The sequence below is a fragment of the Schistocerca piceifrons genome, chromosome 2 (assembly GCF_021461385.2).
Source record: "Schistocerca piceifrons isolate TAMUIC-IGC-003096 chromosome 2, iqSchPice1.1, whole genome shotgun sequence".
Lineage (NCBI taxonomy): Eukaryota > Metazoa > Arthropoda > Insecta > Orthoptera > Acrididae > Schistocerca > Schistocerca piceifrons.
In genome coordinates, this window is record NC_060139.1 from 72200188 (window position 1) to 72218522 (window position 18335).

At 40.5% G+C, this 18335-nt stretch overlaps 1 protein-coding gene across 1 annotated transcript in view; it reads right to left on the bottom strand.

Annotated features, from left to right (window-relative positions):
* LOC124775156 (protein artichoke) overlaps nt 1-18335 on the bottom strand; it is a gene marked incomplete at its 5' end in the record, with an annotated part of 177926 nt that overhangs the window by 21300 nt on the left and 138291 nt on the right. The window contains one exon of the mRNA XM_047249996.1: nt 4120-4352. Coding sequence (XP_047105952.1) covers nt 4120-4352 — 233 coding nt within the window. The remainder of the gene's footprint in view (nt 1-4119; nt 4353-18335) is intronic.

The following is an 18335-nucleotide window of genomic DNA, read 5'->3' on the forward strand; positions in this document are numbered from 1 at the left end:
CCTACACACACGATTTCCACCGACATCAACGCCCGCATGCCCTCACTCATCCTTGGTCGTCTGTAGTACTTTGTACTGGGGAGGGGGGGGGGGGGGTGTCTGTGTGGCATTGATAGTTCATATCGACCTCGAAACTTAATATCTTAATATCTGTGAACTGTAAGTGCTCTGTCAAGCCTCCATCTTAACTTTACTTTAGTCAGTTCTTTGTTATACTTCATTCTGCACGGACGCAGTGTCAAGTGGAAATATATACGAGCTACAACATATATGGGAATTACATTTTCTATATCCCGATTACTGATCCCGTTCCCAGACAATAATCATAATTAGAGAAATGGACCCACATAAATAGTGCTTTGATTGATATGCTACCCATAGCCTGCTATCCCTCTCCCTTTCTTGCCACACTCTGGATTGATGCCTCTGTTCAACACAGTTGCACTCTGGCTGGAGCAGCCAGAGAGAATGGTTATGTGTGCATGAGATGTGTTTCCTTTCTGAAGAAGACTTTGGTTGAAAGTTCAGTGCATAACAGTCTCTCGTTGTGCCCGTCTGCAACTCAATGTGTCATGTTTATGGTGAGTAGTAATCTACCCTTTTCATGATACTGTTAAGATTACATGACTGCAATACACAGACATTTTTCAGAATGACACTTCAGGGATAGAATATATTCTACTCACCTGAAAAAAACTATTGGACAAAGTACATTGCCCTAAAATTGTACTACCTCTAAAAATAATTAACTTTTTATTAAAATGACATTCTTTTAGTGGCAGAACAAGAAATTTTCATTTTTCCCATATATACTAGCGTGTATGCATTAGCTTGTCAAGTACCTTTAGGCTGTATATTTACTATATTAATGAAATAACCTACTATGCTGATTTTACATTTAGGTAGATGTCAGCTATGGATCATAGTCAGTCTTATGGTACAGTATAAATTGTATACAATATAACCCTGTGTCGATGTTACAGTGATGTCTTAGCACCTTTTAGAGCACACATTTTTGTTTTGCTTCATGAATCACCAGTATCCCTTAACTTATGGATGTTAGTATAGTAGGTTATTTCATTAATATAGTAAATATACAGCCTAAAGGTACTTGACAAGCTAATATATACACGCTGGTATATATGGGAAAAATGAAAAATTCTTGTTATCAGGTATGCTACCTTACAATGCTCTGTGGACCTTTTCGTGGTGTGTGTGGACACATGTTCTGTTTCAGGAAAACAAAGCCTGACTACAAAATGGTGGGCAAGTACCTGGATCATAAAGACATCACACATCTAGAATAAGCAGCATGCTCCTCAGACTTCAAGTGATTGAAAATGCATGGTATGCTCAATGTAAAGGTAATCCAGGCCTAACACAGCCACCATAGACTGTTTCTGACCTCCAGAAGATTCTTCTCCAAGAAGTGAAGGTGTCACTGCTAGCCAGGGTGGACTGTCTGATCCACAGTTGGCAAGTAACTACTTCCTGAATTTCCATGTATCAGTGTCACACACCAATCTGACATTTTGTATGCCATCAATAGGCCGGTTAAACTATGCTCCATCTGCGAAAAAGTCAAAACACTTCATCACTATTCCTACATCCACTCCTAGCAGGCAAAAGTGGGTATTTGACAAACTGTGTGTTACCACTGCATATCAGGGGTATGTCCAGAGTGTTACTTGAGGATACAGAGGAACGAACCTCTCAAAACTAAACATACAACATCTGATGAGAAATGCATAACCCTTAGGATGTTGTAAGATCGGTAGCCATGGTAAGTGCTCTGCAACTTCATATGTCTTTTACAGTAAGTAGAAATCTATCTCTTCCTACATCATTCATTAGAACATTTGAATATAGTGAATCTTTATTTATATCTGATAATTTGAAGGATTCGTGATTTGGGCCATTGCAAACATACTTGTGAAGGAATGCCCTCAATAAATGGAATGATGGCAAAGACTTATCTCTGGATCACACACAAGTTCCGTGTGTGTGTATGGGTTTGGACTGCACATCTTACTATGTTGTTTACTCCTTTGCAAGAGGTTGAAAAAATTGATTTTATACTACACTGGTATTGCTATTTAAAATTAAATATATTTTATTGTGGACAAAGAAAAACTCTAGAATCACCAGTTTTTACTGTGTGTTAAAGAAGTGTCATCAAAGTTTATAGGCATGTATGTGGATCTTCTTTCTTTAAATTTTATTTTATTTAAAATACCAATAAATAAATGTATGATACAGCTGTAAATCTCTTGCAAAAGAGTAGGAATCACAGCAAGATGTGCGATTCTAACTTACATATTCAAATGTCGACTGTGATCTGAACGCAAGTGCTGTATCACTTAGACACTGCCCCTGTTGGTAAGGATTTTCTCCACTAATATATGTGCAGTGCATCAAAATAATTTGTTCTTCAATTTCTTGGCAACTGTTAAGTTATGGACTTGATATACATAACAAAATTTTCTTGTTTTCAAGTGGTCTGATAATTCTCCCTGGTCCTTGATCACAGCTGTGTCATGATCATTATGGAAAATGGGTGCATAGTGACATACAACTTTCACAGGAGTTGCTTTTGTGTAATCGCCAACCAGTATACTAACCTCATCGAATTTCGTGGGTTGCAGGATCCTACTGCTCCTTGTAAGTCTGCTTGCAGAAATGTGACTACACTGAAGGTTAGTCTTAAAGCTTTGCACCTCAAAAAAATAGAGTGCTTTTGCAATTACATGTTTGCAATTTTCTGGTACACACTGAAATCTCTGTGCCAAGGCACCATAGGATGCCACTGGAGGAGCCAAAGCAATATGGCACAGCCCATTGATAAAGTGGTGTATCCTGTGCAAATTCGTTTTGTGCATTTGAAGGGAAACAACAGTGTAACAACCCATGCTGAGTTGGTGGACAGGTACAGCAACATGTATCCTCATATGCCGTAGTAGTTAGCTGGCACAGACACTTCCAGTGTGATCAGACAAGTCTTAATGATGAAGAAATAAGTAGAGTAGCAGATCATGTCTGTGAAGAACCGGGAATCGCAAGAGGGCTGGAGGCCCTGGTGCTTGAAGATTGGGGTATCACAGTCAATATGATAGTGAAAAAAGTGGACTTAAGATGGATTTGTATTCAACATATCACATAACATTTCGAATATGATAAGGTCACTGCCTACTGGGTTATGGAACTGCTCATGCTCATTCAAATAGTTTGACACCCATTTTAAAAGTAGTGGAAAACTGAGGTAGCAACGGAAATGAGCAGCAGAAGTGTTGGATCTATGTCAGGGAATTCCAGATGATGTATTTAGCCACCTAATCACCACAGATAAGTGCTGGGTGTATCACTATGACCTGAAACAAAAGGAGCAAAGCAGGCAATCAGATTGTGTGACCACCAAAAAAGACGAGGACCAAATCATCATCAAACAAGGTGATGCAGTGCCTTTTTTGAAACTGTCACAATGTGGTGCTAACAGATTATGCTAATGAGGGAAAAACTGTCACAAGAGCATGCTATCAAAACCTTGTATTGAGCTTGTGGGAGCCTGTCAAGCATTTTTGCTCACGATAACTCTCTAGCTCATTTTGCAAAAGACACATAATACATACTGCTTCTTTGGGCTATCAAATTTTGTCTCACTGCATATTCTCCTGACATAGCATCCATGACTTCTTTGTCTTTCCTTGGATGAAGAAACCAGTGCATGGCAGGCATTTCCAGAGAGAAGATGAGATGATTGTTGAGGCAGAACATTTCCTGAACTGCCAAAATGCAGTCTTCTACAATCAAGGTCTGTAGCAAGTCATTCATTGTTGGGAAGAATACCTTGCACTGAAGTGTGAACATGTAGAGGAGGACTTATACCGTCTGCCAATTTAATGATTGCAGCTTGATTTTTTTTCTGAGGTGCTGATTAAAACTGTATGACTAGTCCTCATACTTTTGTATTTACAAAGTAATGGTCCTCTGTGAGAGTCATTTGGTACATAAGTGTCCCATGGTGACTGTGGCATCCAATGATGGCTCTCCCTCAATATCTAAGGGTTGCCATGTGTGGGTAAGTGGCACCTTTTACCTGACACACACTTAACACAGACTTACCAGCTATGTCAGAGAGGGAGTTCTCCTGCAGCTCAGCTGAACGCAGCTGTGGGAGGTCGGCCATGGCAGCACGTGGCAACTGCTGCAAGCGGTTGTGCGCCAAGCGCACAGCTCGCAGCTGCGGCAAGTCAGACAGTGCACCTGTCTCCACACTCTCTAGCCAGTTGTTCTCCAGGTCCAGCAGTGACAGACGCGGAAGCCCACTGAATGCCCCAGCACGCAGCGATGTCAGTCTGCAACCATGAGTTGGGCTCATGCCAAGGGCAATTTAGGTTATGCATATCAAAGTCCAGAGCTAATCAAACAGAATAGATTGGTTCCAAACATTGAGATATCCAAGACATTACATCCAAATAACAATGATCAGTTTATTTGATTAAGGAATATTAATGCACAGTGGGTATATGCACTGGTGAAACTAAGGTAAATAGTAGCCACAGCAAAAATGAAGGGTGTAGAGTGCACAATAAATAGGTTGGCCTCTACCTGCATAGATGGTGCAGGACAGAAGGGGGCAACAGCAGTGATGGGGGCTCCACTGTGAACAAATATGGTGTAGTAAGGAAAGAGTAGTTTGAATATGAAGCTTAAATATAAGATTTTCTGCACCTTCTTCCATGTCTGATGTAGTGAATCCTTTGGGAAGTACATGTAGCTATGTTTTACCCTCCTTCTTTATTACCATTATTGTGCATATGGAGTAGCTAGAGGTTACTGCAACACTTTCAAGTACACTTTCTAGTTTCCATTTTTTAAATAAGTTTAATGACATAGTATGCATTTTTTTTTTATTTATTTATTTTTTTATGCTAGAGAGAGTGCTGCAGCCACACCCCTCCCCACCCTTCTTCCCGCATGCATCAGCACTGGTTACACCAGAACAAATTTCGACTTTTTGCCCACCCCCTCCCATCCCCTATTCCCACATGCCAATGCCTCCCCACACCTTGCTTGTATAATCCTCAGTGAGACTGTTTATTTGTTTATTGGTATCAAAACAGCTTTGTAATGAAATAAACAGTAGATATCTCAACAATCTTTTTTGTATGATATAATCAAAAACAGGGAACAACACCTGGGCACATTGCTTGCAACAATAATGGGATTCCTTTTTTGTTGTCTTGTTTCCTGCCACTGCAAAGCCATAATAAACAAAACAACAAATGCCAAATTTAATCTTTAGAGTTTAGTTGCTTTGGCATACTTGGCCTTATGAATGTGTCTTTATCTAGTAGATGAGAACAAGAAACAAATGTCTCTGTACTAAGGAAAGGTAGCTGCTCTGGAACTATTGCACAACGCAGTCCAATCTGAATCTCCTCATGAACCTTTTCATACATCTCTGCTGTCTGTTCATTTTAGTGCCCTCCAATCCATTCCTTACTATTACTACTTTCCCCTCCAACTCCATCCTTCCACCCTCCCTTTTCTACACCTCTCCCTCATTGTTTTCTCCTGTCACAAAACTACAACCCAATGGTAATAGTATGCAGGCCACATGCCCTGGCCTCCATACTCTAGTCATTCCACTGAATTTATGTGACGTGTAAATGTAGTAAATGAAAACAGCACTTATGTTTAAATGTTAAGCACTGCCAGGAAAAGAGTAAACTGCAACAAAATAAGGTGAGCATCCCTACAAATGAGTAAAGGCTCTTTTATACTATTTGTGTGGGAAAGGAGTATTCCATACTTAGAAAAGGTATGTGGTTAACAAAATGCATTACATCCACAATGTCTCAGTTGGGTTTGTATGTTCACTGTGAGCAATATCAAGCCTCTTGCTGAAGTTTAAAAATGTCACATACAGATGTGTGTTCACAGCATTGTTCATGTGATGCTGCATGTATTATAAGCAGGCACTTATTTTACTTTCATTTGAGATAATTCAATAGATGGCCACATACTGGGACACCAGCAAAGCAAGAGATAGTGTCTGCAGTCCAAGGCCACTTCAGCTAGGGGTTTTAATTTTTGTCTTTCTCTGCAGCTGGGAGCTAATGAGCTGGTTTCCCTAATTCACATGAAATGGGTTTTTGGGAATATTCACACTCCATAATTTTTTCATTTATTTCTTCCAGTCCAACTTGTCATTAACAACTGTGTGCTCTTACAAACAAATTTACATTTAAGTAAATAATCATAATAATCACTTTTAATATGCCTTATTCTGCACTATAAAGCTTTCTTCATAAGCCTGCTTTAGTACAACACATGCTCATTTTTTATGCAGAGATATTCCAGTAACATCGGTTAGTCTCCCAGTAACACGAAATTGGAAATAATAGAGATTCACTGTCAGAAGGCAGCTTTTATGAGAGAGATGTTATTCACCTGAGAAAGGGAATAAACTCTCTGTCTGAACAGGTCTCACAAGGGCCCAATATTACTGATGGACCACCAAGTCATCTTGAGCTGACAGGCATCCTGAGGGTGGAGGGTGAGGTGGGGGTTGGGGGAGGTGTCAGCTCACTGCTCTTCCAACTGTTATCAGCATTTGTGACCTGACCTGGTAGTGTTACTATTCAGTCAAGTAGCTCCTTAATTGGCATCACGAGGCTGAATGCAACTCGGTATGTCAATAGTGCATGGTGACCCAGATGGTCATCCATTCATGTGCCAACCATGCCAGATGGTGCTTAACTTCATTTATCGGATAGGAATTGGTGTATCCACTGCAGCACAGCCATTTATGGAGAAAGGGAATGACATATGAGAAATTAATAAAGGAAATGAATTTTCTAATTGAGTGAGTGATCATTGTGGATTTTTAGAATAAAGGCATCTAGGTGCCTTGATGTATTTTTGTTTATTATGTCTTTTCAGTTACTGACATCACCAGATCTATAATTAAGAGTAAAGTAGGTTAAGAATGAGAAGTGTTAAATATATGTTACCAGTTGACAAAATAAATCATTAAGAAATTCACCATTGAAAACAGAGAATTCATTAAACAAATTTCAGCATCAGTTGCAATAAAACATTTTTCTTAGTGGGGCATTAACAGTCAACTTGAATCAAAAGTTTCCTGAAATACAGATGCTAGGTGAGAGGTAGCACAAGTGGGGAATATGTTTCCTTCATTTTTCAGGTCATATACACTACTGGCCATTAAAATTGCTACACCAAGAAGAAATGCAGATGGTAAACGGTTATTCATTGGACAAATATATTATACTAGAACTGACATATGATTACATTTTCACGCAATTTGGGTGCATAGATCCTGAGAAATCAGTACCCAGAACAACCACCTCTGGCCATAATAACAGCCTTGATACGTCTGGGCATTGAGTCAAACAGAGCTTGGATGGTGTGTACACGTACAGCTGCCCATGCAGCTTCAACACAATACCACAGTTCATCAAGAGTAGTGATTGGCGTATTGTGATGGGCTAGTTGCTTGGCCACCATTGACCAGACATTTTCAATTGGTGAGAGATCTGGAAAAGCTGCTAGCCAGGGCAGCAGTCGAATATTTTCTGTATCCAGAAAGGCCTGTACAGGTCCTGCAACATGTGGTTGCACATTATCCTGCTGAAATGTAGGGTTTCACAGGGATCGAATGAAGGGTAGAGCCAAAGGTCATAACACATCTGTAATGCAATGTCCACTGTTCAAAGTTCCGTGAATGCGAACAAGAGGTGACTGAGACATGTAACCAATGGCACCCCATACCATCATCCCGGGTGATGCGGCAGTATGGCAAAGATGAGTACACGCTTCCAATGTGCGTTCACCGCGATGTTACCAAACACGGAGGTGCTGTGAACAAAATCCTGGATTCATCCGAAAAAATGACGTTTTGCCATTTGTGCACCCAGTTTTGTCGTTGAGTGCACCATCGCAGGTGCTCCTATCTGTGATGCAGCATCGAGGGTAACCGCAGCCATGGTCTCTGAGATGATAGTCCATGCTGCTGCAAACGTCGTCGAACTGTTCGTGCGGATGGTTGTTGTCTCGCAAACATCCCCATCTGTTGACTCGGGGATCGAGACATGGCTGCACCATCCATTGCAGCCATGCAGATAAGATGCCTGTCATCTCGACTGCTAGTGATATGAGGCCTTTGAGTTCCAGCACGGCATTCCGGATTACCCTCCTGAACCCACCGATTCCATATTCTGCTAACAGTCATTGGATCTCAACCAACGCGAGCAGCAATGTCGCGATATGATAAACCACAATCGCGATAGGCTACAATCCGACCTTTGTCAAAGTCAGAAACGTGATGGTATGCATTTCTCCTCCTTACACGAGACATCACAACAACATTTCACCAGGCAACGCCGGTCAATTGCTACTTGTGTATGAGAAATTGGTAGGAAATGTTCCTCATGTCAGCAAGTTGTAGGTGTTGCCACTGGCGCCAACCATGTGTGAATGCTCTGAAAAGCTAATCATTTGCATATCTCAGCATCTTCTTCCTAAATTTCGTGTCTGTAGCACGTCATCTTCGTGGTATAGCAATTTTAATGTAGTGTACATATAAAATTGTAGTGCTGGTATCAGAAGTGATGAATAAATGCAATCAGATATCTAAAAAAAAGTAACACTTTACTAACTTTATTTACACTGTGTACACTTAATAATTGAGTTGTACATATTTTTGTATAGCTGTAGATCCTTCTGTGAGGTGAGTTATGTACAAAGAGAGTAATGTTCTTGGACTGTAACAAATAATCTTGAAACCTGATACACTTTTGTAAGTCTCAGAATATTAGTAATGTTTAGCAGCATTGTGCTATCTTTATGTAATATCCTCACTGCATGCAACGTTGATTGGCCAGCGATTCTTTTTAAGCAACCACATCCTGAGCTTGGCCCCAGATTGGTTAGTGCTTATATAAACTTATCAGCATGGGCATGGAGGACTATTTATTACAATCAAGAACTTTCCTCTCTTTATATAGAACTCAGCATCACAGCAGAAACTATAGCTATACAAAGATATGTATAACTCAATTATTGGGTATACATAGTGTAAATAAATTTATTACTGTGTTTTCTTTTTGTAGATGTTTGACTGTGCTTATTGGCCATCTCCACTACCAACACAACAGACATTAACTGGCATCAGTTGTTTTTTCTGTTCAACTGGCAACAAGTCTGATTTTTTCATATATTGGTGCCATATCTGGTGCTTGAGTTAGCAATGTCTGGCAAACTGGATTTTTTTTTTCATAATTTTTTTATGTGTGGAACCCGCACCTACTTCAAACGTCTTGCACTTGTGTATGCAATGCCAACTTCTAGAACTCAATCACTCCCTGCACTTATTCAGTTTCAGAGCCAAGACATTATCTCGTTGCTTACTGCTATTGGCAGATGGATGTACGCACAACAAACTCAGCCAACTGTAATGACTGAAGCACAGAATGCAATCAGCCAGGTGCCACCACCTCCACCCTTCCATTCTTTTGATGCACAACAGGAGGAATGGCTGGAGTAGTGCCTAACACACCGGATGAATCATGATGCTCTTTGAAGTAACTGAAGCTCATGAAGTTCAAGATTTTGCTGAAACTGACATAATGTGCCTGTTGTTGCAACACTGACTGCAGGCAGCTCAAAGTGGCTCAAGTTTCGCTGGGCACACAACTGCTGCTACAAGCAATGGGATAAACACAGCACAACATAATGAGATTTTCACTCTGCAGCGGAGTGTGCTGTGATATGAAACTTCCTGGCAGATAAAAACTGTGTACTGGACCGAGATTTGAACTCGGGACCTTTGCCTTTTGCAGGTATGTACATGTGTCCTGAAGGGGGAGAAGATGCAATCGCCAAAAAAAGGACGGCACATCACCAGTGGATGAAAGACGATGCAAAAGTGGCTAGTTTATTAGCAAGTGCGCTAGGGAAGTCAGTAGCCAAACTCGTTTAAACATGCACTCATGCAAGTGAAATTTGGGACAAATTACGTGCACGGTTCGAGCGTAGCAGTACGCAACGACAGAACATGTTGATAAGAGTCATTTTTCCGTGTTCAACGTGACGACATTCAATTTTTTCCACTGTTCAGTCTCATTGTTCCAGTTATTTGTCATTACAATTTGGATTTTGTTGCTCAGCTATCGAAAAGTTGTGTTTTCTGATGAGTCATTTACCACTGCTAAGTGGCATGGCAGCAGGGGAGGCGTCGATCCTCAGGTGACCACTATTTAGTTACTTTCGCGAGTAGAATTCAGCGCTACGTCTGAATGTTTTATTTGTGATGACAGTCTTATGGCTGTGGAAGATCTGACACGGTAAAGGAAAATGCATATAAACGTTTATTGAAAGATTTAAGACGAGAAAGGATGGTAAACATGTTGTCTTTGAACTTTGTTGGTTTTCATGAAAAGCACAGGAAATCTTATTAAGAGGATCGTGTGCTAGAGCGGGTACGGTGGAAAATGAATCTCACATTTATCGACCGTCAGCTGAAAAAAATTTACATTAAAACAAACTGTTTTGTAGGGAAGCGGCATCACAGGATTACGTGAAAAATGAGGAGAAGAAACCGAATTTTAGTAAACAAACGTTATTCCTGACATTATATTTTCAAAATCGATAATGGAAATGGCGACAAAACGGAATAATGACTGGCGCACTCAGATAAGGTTTCGGGAAGGGCACATTCAAGATCTTCTTGTTGGTGAAGGTAATTGCGCGGAAAGGTTTTTCGAATCTGATGTTGCAATTCACAGTACTCTTGGGCGACGAGAAGTTGAGCATTTAGATGCAAATGAAGATGAATGGCAGATCGCACTCGTAAGACATTCTGAAGAATTATAGTGGATATTTCCCAAACTTCGAGGCGAAACAAAAACAGCTATTTTAAAATTTATTTTAAGAGGTGTCATTCGTTGGAAAAATAAATCAGCAATAGAAAATGAGTAACGCTTTCGAAACTCAGGCTATTTTACTTTATTTGACTATAAGGCCAGAATCAAAGGCCAACAAAGGAACACAACTGAATGGTTGAACCGGCTGCTGAATTCTGCAGGACATTACATCACGAGATTACGAAGTGGACACGTATCTTCCTTCAGACACATTCTTGTATAATATTGAAACTGACGTCCAGGATTATTAAAATTACTCCTTAGAATGGTCATTTGTCCAAAAACTAAAGGCTGTTCAAAGCTAAAGACGATAACCAACTGTCTTTCACTTTGTTACTTCAGCTGCAAGACCCATTTCCTAATTTCGATACACAACTAGATTTTGAGAAAATGGTACATAAAAGTATAGACCAAGAGATCTTGTAGATGTGCTATCAGCTTTTGAAGTAACCCTATAATGATATCAGACAGCTCGTGTACCCAATATGCAAAAAGCAGTAGAAACCCTCAAGACAGTTTTTTTTTATCGGGTTTGTGTTCGACATTGTGGGCAGATATTGAAGAAATTCATAATAAACATAACTAGTACCCATGTAAACAAACTCCTTGTCATTTGTTTAATTTTATTCTGTTAATGTTATTGTTTCAAAACTTGCCCTGAGGCATGCGATATACATTAAATTAATAAATGGCGATGTTTACTACCAGGTAGGTTTTTTCACTTTCTTAAACTTTCTGAAAACTCATTTTGATCACGGTTGTCAACTTTAACTGGAGCCGAAACCGGACAACTTAAAAACGGATTACTATTATTATTATATTACTGTTATTATTTTTATTCACAACACATTACGCAATACATACATTATATCTGCAACAACAGGAAGTATGCATTTATTTAACACTGTACTCACTGTTAGTACTGCAAATTCAGCCATTTCTGCGGGCCTCCAGTTTCTTTGCTAGTTATATTTTGAAATTATACTTCCCTTCTAGTTTCACACCTTTAACAAGTTTTTTCCCGTTGTCGGATTTGACAGATTTAGCAAATTCAGCACGTTTCATACGACAGTTAGAATTTACAAATAGTTCCGTTTTCCCCATTTCCACTTTCAGCCTGTTTCTTTCATTGCTCCAGATATTTAGCAACACACTGAAAATCCGCTCTTCAAACGCAATGGACGGTGGTATTGTTAGCTAGCACATGTTGAACAACTTTCAGCAAATTACATGCTTTGCGTCTCTCAAAAACATATCACCCATTTGTTTGAAATGTCTGAATCTGGTAAGTTCTTAATGATTGGCAAGACGTCATTCAGTGCACATATTTAAGAAAATAGTTCATCTCCCTCTATAAGTATGTTGAAATAGTCTGTAAGTCAGTTTCGTTATGTTCTCCATTTTAAGGGACTCTTCAAGATTTAATTGAGAGAAAAGCTTGAAAATTGATTCTTCACAGACGCCAGACCATTTTTCTAGATATTCCAGAATCCTAGTATAGGCTCGTTGGGCATCTCTGACGAATTTTGCTTGTCCATATTGTGGACATTTTTTCATCCCTTGTAATACGTTAAATGCGAAGAAATTATTGCTTTGCCTATTAAGAATTTCTGTATGCAACTTCAGGAATACAGAACACATTTCAGTTATCTGTATACAGGGTGTTACAAAAAGGTACGGCCAAACTTTCAGGAAACATTCCTCATACACAAAGAAGAAAAATATGTTATGTGGACATGTGTCCGGAAACGCTTACTTTCCATGTTAGAGCTCATTTTATTACTTCTCTTCAAATCACATTAATTATGGAATGGAAACACACAGCAACAGAACGTACCAGCGTGACTTCAAACACTTTGTTACAGGAAATGTTCAAAATGTCCTCCGTTAGCGAGGATACATGCATCCACCCTCCGTCGCATGGAATCCCTGATGCGCTGATGCAGCCCTGGAGAATGGCGTATTGTGTCACAGCCGTCCACAATACGAGCACGAAGAGTCTCTACATTTGGTACCGGGGTTGCGTAGACAAGAGCTTTCAAATGCCCCCATAAATGAAAGTCAAGAGGGTTGAGGACAGGAGAGCGTGGAGGCCATGGAATTGGTCCGCCTCTACCAATCCATCGGTCACCGAATCTGTTGTTGAGAAGCGTACGAACACTTCGACTGAAATGTGCAGGAGCTCCATCGTGCATGAACCACATGTTGTGTCGTACTTGTAAAGGAACATGTTCTAGCAGCACAGGTAGAGTATCCCGTATGAAATCATGGCGGTGAATCGAGGAAGTACAGTACATACTGACGAAATTAAAATGAGCTCTAATATGAAAATTAAGAGTTTCCGGACACATGTCCACATAACATCTTTTCTTTATTTGTGTGTGAGGAATGTTACCTGAAAGTTTGGCCGTACCTTTTTCTAACACCCTGTATAATGACTTTCCATATATTTTATAGTTGTCTAAATAAATGCATAACATTGTGGACAAAATAAATGTAAATTTCTGGAGTGTTACTTCATCGTCCACTGTTTTCTTCATGGCCTACCATTGTCCAAATAAGTTTGGCAGTATTGTCTCCACCCTGCCTTAGAAAATATAACTTCAACAATGGCCCGTTCTAGATCAATCTATCTATGACAGAAAAAAAGAGTCAAAAAGCGTGTAGGAACATGCCGGAGCAGTGTGAGTGCTCTGACTGTAGGAACTCAAAAAAGTTCTTCAGCTCACTCACTTCATAGTGCTTGAAGAAACCTCATTAAATACTTTAACCACTAACGATTCATCAATGTATGACAGTATTTTTAGTTCATGTTTCGCAGTATTTGCCTGTGACAATGCCCTACAATAACATATGGTGCTTCAAACATTTTTTTCATCACGAAAACAGACTGGTTTTTCCCGGAATTGACGAAACAGTTGTCCGCTGCTCGTGGTCGTGCGGTAGCGTTCTCGCTTCCCGCGCCCGGGTTCCCGGGTTCGATTCCCGGCGGGGCCAGGGATTTTCTCTGCCTCGTGATGAGTAGGTGTTGTGTGATGTCCTTAGGTTAGTTAGGTTTAAGTAGTTCTAGGGGACTGATGAGCATAGCTGTTAAGTCCCATAGTGCTCAGAGCCCCTTTGACGAAACAGTTGTCCACACCATAAGCAACTACTGTAGTTGCGATCCTGAAAGACCAGTGTTAATCATGCTCTCTTTAAGCTTCTTGGCTATAGAAGTTGATGTTTCGTCAGTGTCCTCGTAAAAATCTACGACAGCCGAAGTTGTCCTGTTTCTTGGTCGCAGTACCGTATAGCAATCTGGAAATAATTTCATATTTCCTTTTTTGAAGCATCATACGCAATCTCATTAAACTTTGACACAACACAGTATATACAGTTCCACACAGTAAATGGAATGACACCATTAATAAATATAGACTTCGATCAGAAATCGGTAGCTAAGGTAGAATATTCAAAATTTCTAGGTGTATGCATTGATTAGGAGCTGAACTGGATAAAACACACTGAAGATCAGCTGAAACGTTTGAGTTCAGTTCTCGTTTACGTACAATATTGAAATTTAGCAAGCAACAAGCTTTCACAGTAAAAGCGAAGGAAAAAATCCGCAAGTGTTAATTTCTAATTATACCACACGAAAAAAATTTTTTGACGACAGTAATCCGACAATCTGACTATCCATGTGTTAAGACCGCTTTTTCTCAGGAAGGGGTGGACACATTAAGTTGAAATTGATGTCATACTAAGGTCTATGGCTCCTTAGCGTTGTAGAAACTTAAGCTTCTTAGTCAATGCAAACAAAAGATATGGCCATTTGCCTCACATATTTTGATACTCGCAAACTCACTCTTCAAAGAGTTCTTATGGGGCAGCGCAATGTACAAGTCCATTTTGAAAAATGAAGAAACCGCAGGACAGTTGCTTGATCCACGATCTTTTATTGCGTACACCAGCGGTTTCGGAACACTTGAAGATTCACCATCTCATGTAAAAAATAAAATCACTTAATCACCTGAGGTTATGCTCACCCGATTGTTGTTATGGAACCAAAGGTTCCGTATCGGAAGAGTAAAAGGGACAAAAATTCCGTAACAACCGTTCCTCCGTGCTGAGCGACCAGAAACGCAAACACGAAAACTATGTTAATAATAAATATTAGCCGTGAGTTGTTTGATTCCATGACAACACTGGGGTGAGGATGACCTCAGATGATTAACAGATTTTATTTTCTTACACCAGATGACGGGACTTAAAGTATTCGGAAACCGATCATGTACATAATAGCCGACCGCGGTGGTCTAGCGGTTCTAGGCGCTCAGTCCGGAACCGCGCGACTGATACGGTCGCAGGTTCGAATCCTGCCTCGGGCATGGATGTGTGTGATGTCCTTAGGTTAGTTAGGTTTAAGTAGTTATAAGTTCTAGGGGACTGATGACCACAGATGTTAAGATCCATAGTGCTCAGAGCCATTTTTGTACATAATAAAAGATTGTAGATCAAGCTACTGTCGTGCGGTTTCTTCACTTTTCAAAATCACCCTTGAAAACTTAAAAGGTGCTTCTTGTTGGCGTAGAATCATGAACTGGGGCAAGAACCCAGGTTTCACAGTTGAAACGGAACAGCCCATTTAGACCCACTTAAAACATAAATTCTCCAGATGAATTCGGAATTACACATGCATACAAAATATGCAACTTGTCTAGAAAAAATTATAACTGCAAAACTAACTGTTTGATTTCATTTACCTCAAAGTATAGAAGCTCTGTAAATGAAGGGAACATTTTCCATGAAGGGAATCTCAAGTAATTAACGGGATATGTAAATGCATTATTGTAATTACGTATTCGAGAAATTATTCTCGGATAGTATCACAAATACGACCCAACATAGAACTGTACTTGCTGTTCTGGAGTAAACATACGTTTATATATGTATTTTCAGTTTTTATATGTTAATTTTAATTGTTAGTTAATCAAAAACTGATTCTAAACAATGCCGAGAATTGTTCGGGATTGTTTGGAATATATATCTAGGGGTAGCCGTATTGGCATAGGAAGTCAGTCTGGTTTTGGTTTTGAGCAGTGAGCATGTATCTGCTCCATTTCTGTTGTAAGTATTGTTTAATTCTGTAATGATGCTTTGATTTTGTTTTGAAAGTATAATAAAAGTATCGAAACATTATACAAAATTAAGTATTAATTTAACGTTATAGTTAAATTTACAGTGACTGTTAATGGATTCAGGACGACGACTGCGGCAGATCATGAGTAACTATGGGTTGGCCGTGCGGCCTAACGCACGGCTTTCCGCGAGGGAAGGAGCGCCTGGTCCCCGGCACGAATCCACCCGGCGGACTTGTGTCGAGGTCCGGTGAACCGGCCAGTCTGTGGATGGTTTTCAGGCGGTTTTCCATCTACCTCGGAGAATGCGGGCTGGTTCCCCTTATTCCACCTCAGTTACACTATGTCGGCGATTGCTGCGCGAACAAGTTCTCCACGTACGTGTATACTACCATTACTCTACCATGCAAACATAGGGGTTACACTCGCCTGGTATGAGACGTTCCCTGGGGGGGGGGGTGTCCACCGGGGGCCGAACCGCACAATAACCCTGGGTTCGGTGTGAGGCGGCGGGGGGGGGGGGGAGGGGAGGGTGAAGTGCACTGCGGTAGTCGTCGTGGGGTTGTGGACCACTGCGGCTGCGGCGGGGACGGAGCCTCTCCGACGTTTCTAGGTCCCCGGTTAACATACAATACAATACAGCCCCATTATTAAGTAAAAACAGTACAAGAAATTAAGTTACATTTTACAGTATAAGTAAAGGAAAAAATCCCAAAATTGTTTATTTGTAATTACATCACACAAGTTTTTTTTGTCATTCTCGAAAGTGTTGGAATTCCTGGAACCCATGTCTTGCTAGACTGATGTCGATGATGTTGATGATGTCCCATTCTCCTTGACAGAGCATAGGGGACGACGCGGGAAGCCCGCACCAGGCATACTAGGCAAGATCCTAGTGGAGGTGGTTTGCCATTGCCTTCCTCCGAGCGTAATGGGGATGAATGATGATCATGAAGACGACACAACTCCCAGTCGTCTCGAGGCAAGTGAAAATCCCTGATCCCGCTGGGAATCGAACCCGGGATCCCGTGCTCGGGAAGCGAGAACACTACCACGAGACCTAATGTCGACAACAGGCAAAAAAATAGCAGAGATCCTCGATTCCAGGGATGAGTGAAGTATCTGCGCTCATAATTAAGTTTGTACAGAACTCTCAGGGCGCGAATCCAACTCACATTTATCTGGCTTTCTTAAAAAAAAATACTTGCAGTGCGTCTTAGTAGCTAAAATTTTGACGTTGTGTTTCCTCTGGTGTATTTCTCCTGTATACAAAATTTCAGGGCTTGTTTCGACTTGTCGGATTGAACCGATCACTCGTCACTGTCAGTGACACTTGAGTACTTACCACAGTCTAACATAACAGTCGCGACACTTCGCTTCGATTTTGTCGCCTACCGCGCCAGCAGCGCCCCATGTGGCCAGTAACTTAAATTGTGAGTTCGGCGCGATCGTGAAAGCGAATAGTGGTTGTTTATTCTGATTTCTACAATGGTTTTTACAAGCGGGTGCGTTTGTGGCGCAATAAATTGCAGCAACAACAGGAAGAAGACACCACAGCCGTCTTTTTTAGGTTTCCTAAGGATCCTGAGAGGTATATAATATCGAGTTACTACACTGTATCATCAGGATTCACTTACAAACTACATGTGTATTAATGATTAATGTTTCGTTTTAGGAGCAGGAAATGGCTAGTTAATAGCAGACGAGAAGACCTTATGAAAAAAGACCCAGTTTACTTGTATAATAATATTAGGTTTTGTTCGCTACATTTCGAATAAAACCAGCCCATGAATGCAGACAATAATAAACTCTAGTGGAATGCAGTACCCACACTGTTTGACATCCCAAATAAGCTACCTATACTGACGGTGAAGAGGAAACTGCCACAAAGATTCGACAATCCATCTAAAACTATAAAACAGTCCTATGACACAGAAGCAGCCAGTTCAACTCTCCATGTATCAGTGCCAGATTCGTGTGAATCGTCAACACAGACCTGCTTTGGTGATGAAGTGGTTAGATTAAGTGTGTTACAAAAGCGTGTGAAGTGTCAAAATGTTCAGATCGCTAGACTTACTGCAAAACTATTACAGGAAAAGGAAAGTGCCTACAGACAGCGACAGAAACTGTATCAGAAGGATCAAGTGAACAAGGACAAACGAATGTTGAAGTCTGTAGGTATGTATGTCATTCACTTCTGTTGTTAGTCACTTAATTTCCCTTGTTCCCTTCGTGTGATGACATTATTTTGTTAGCACTGTGTTCACTG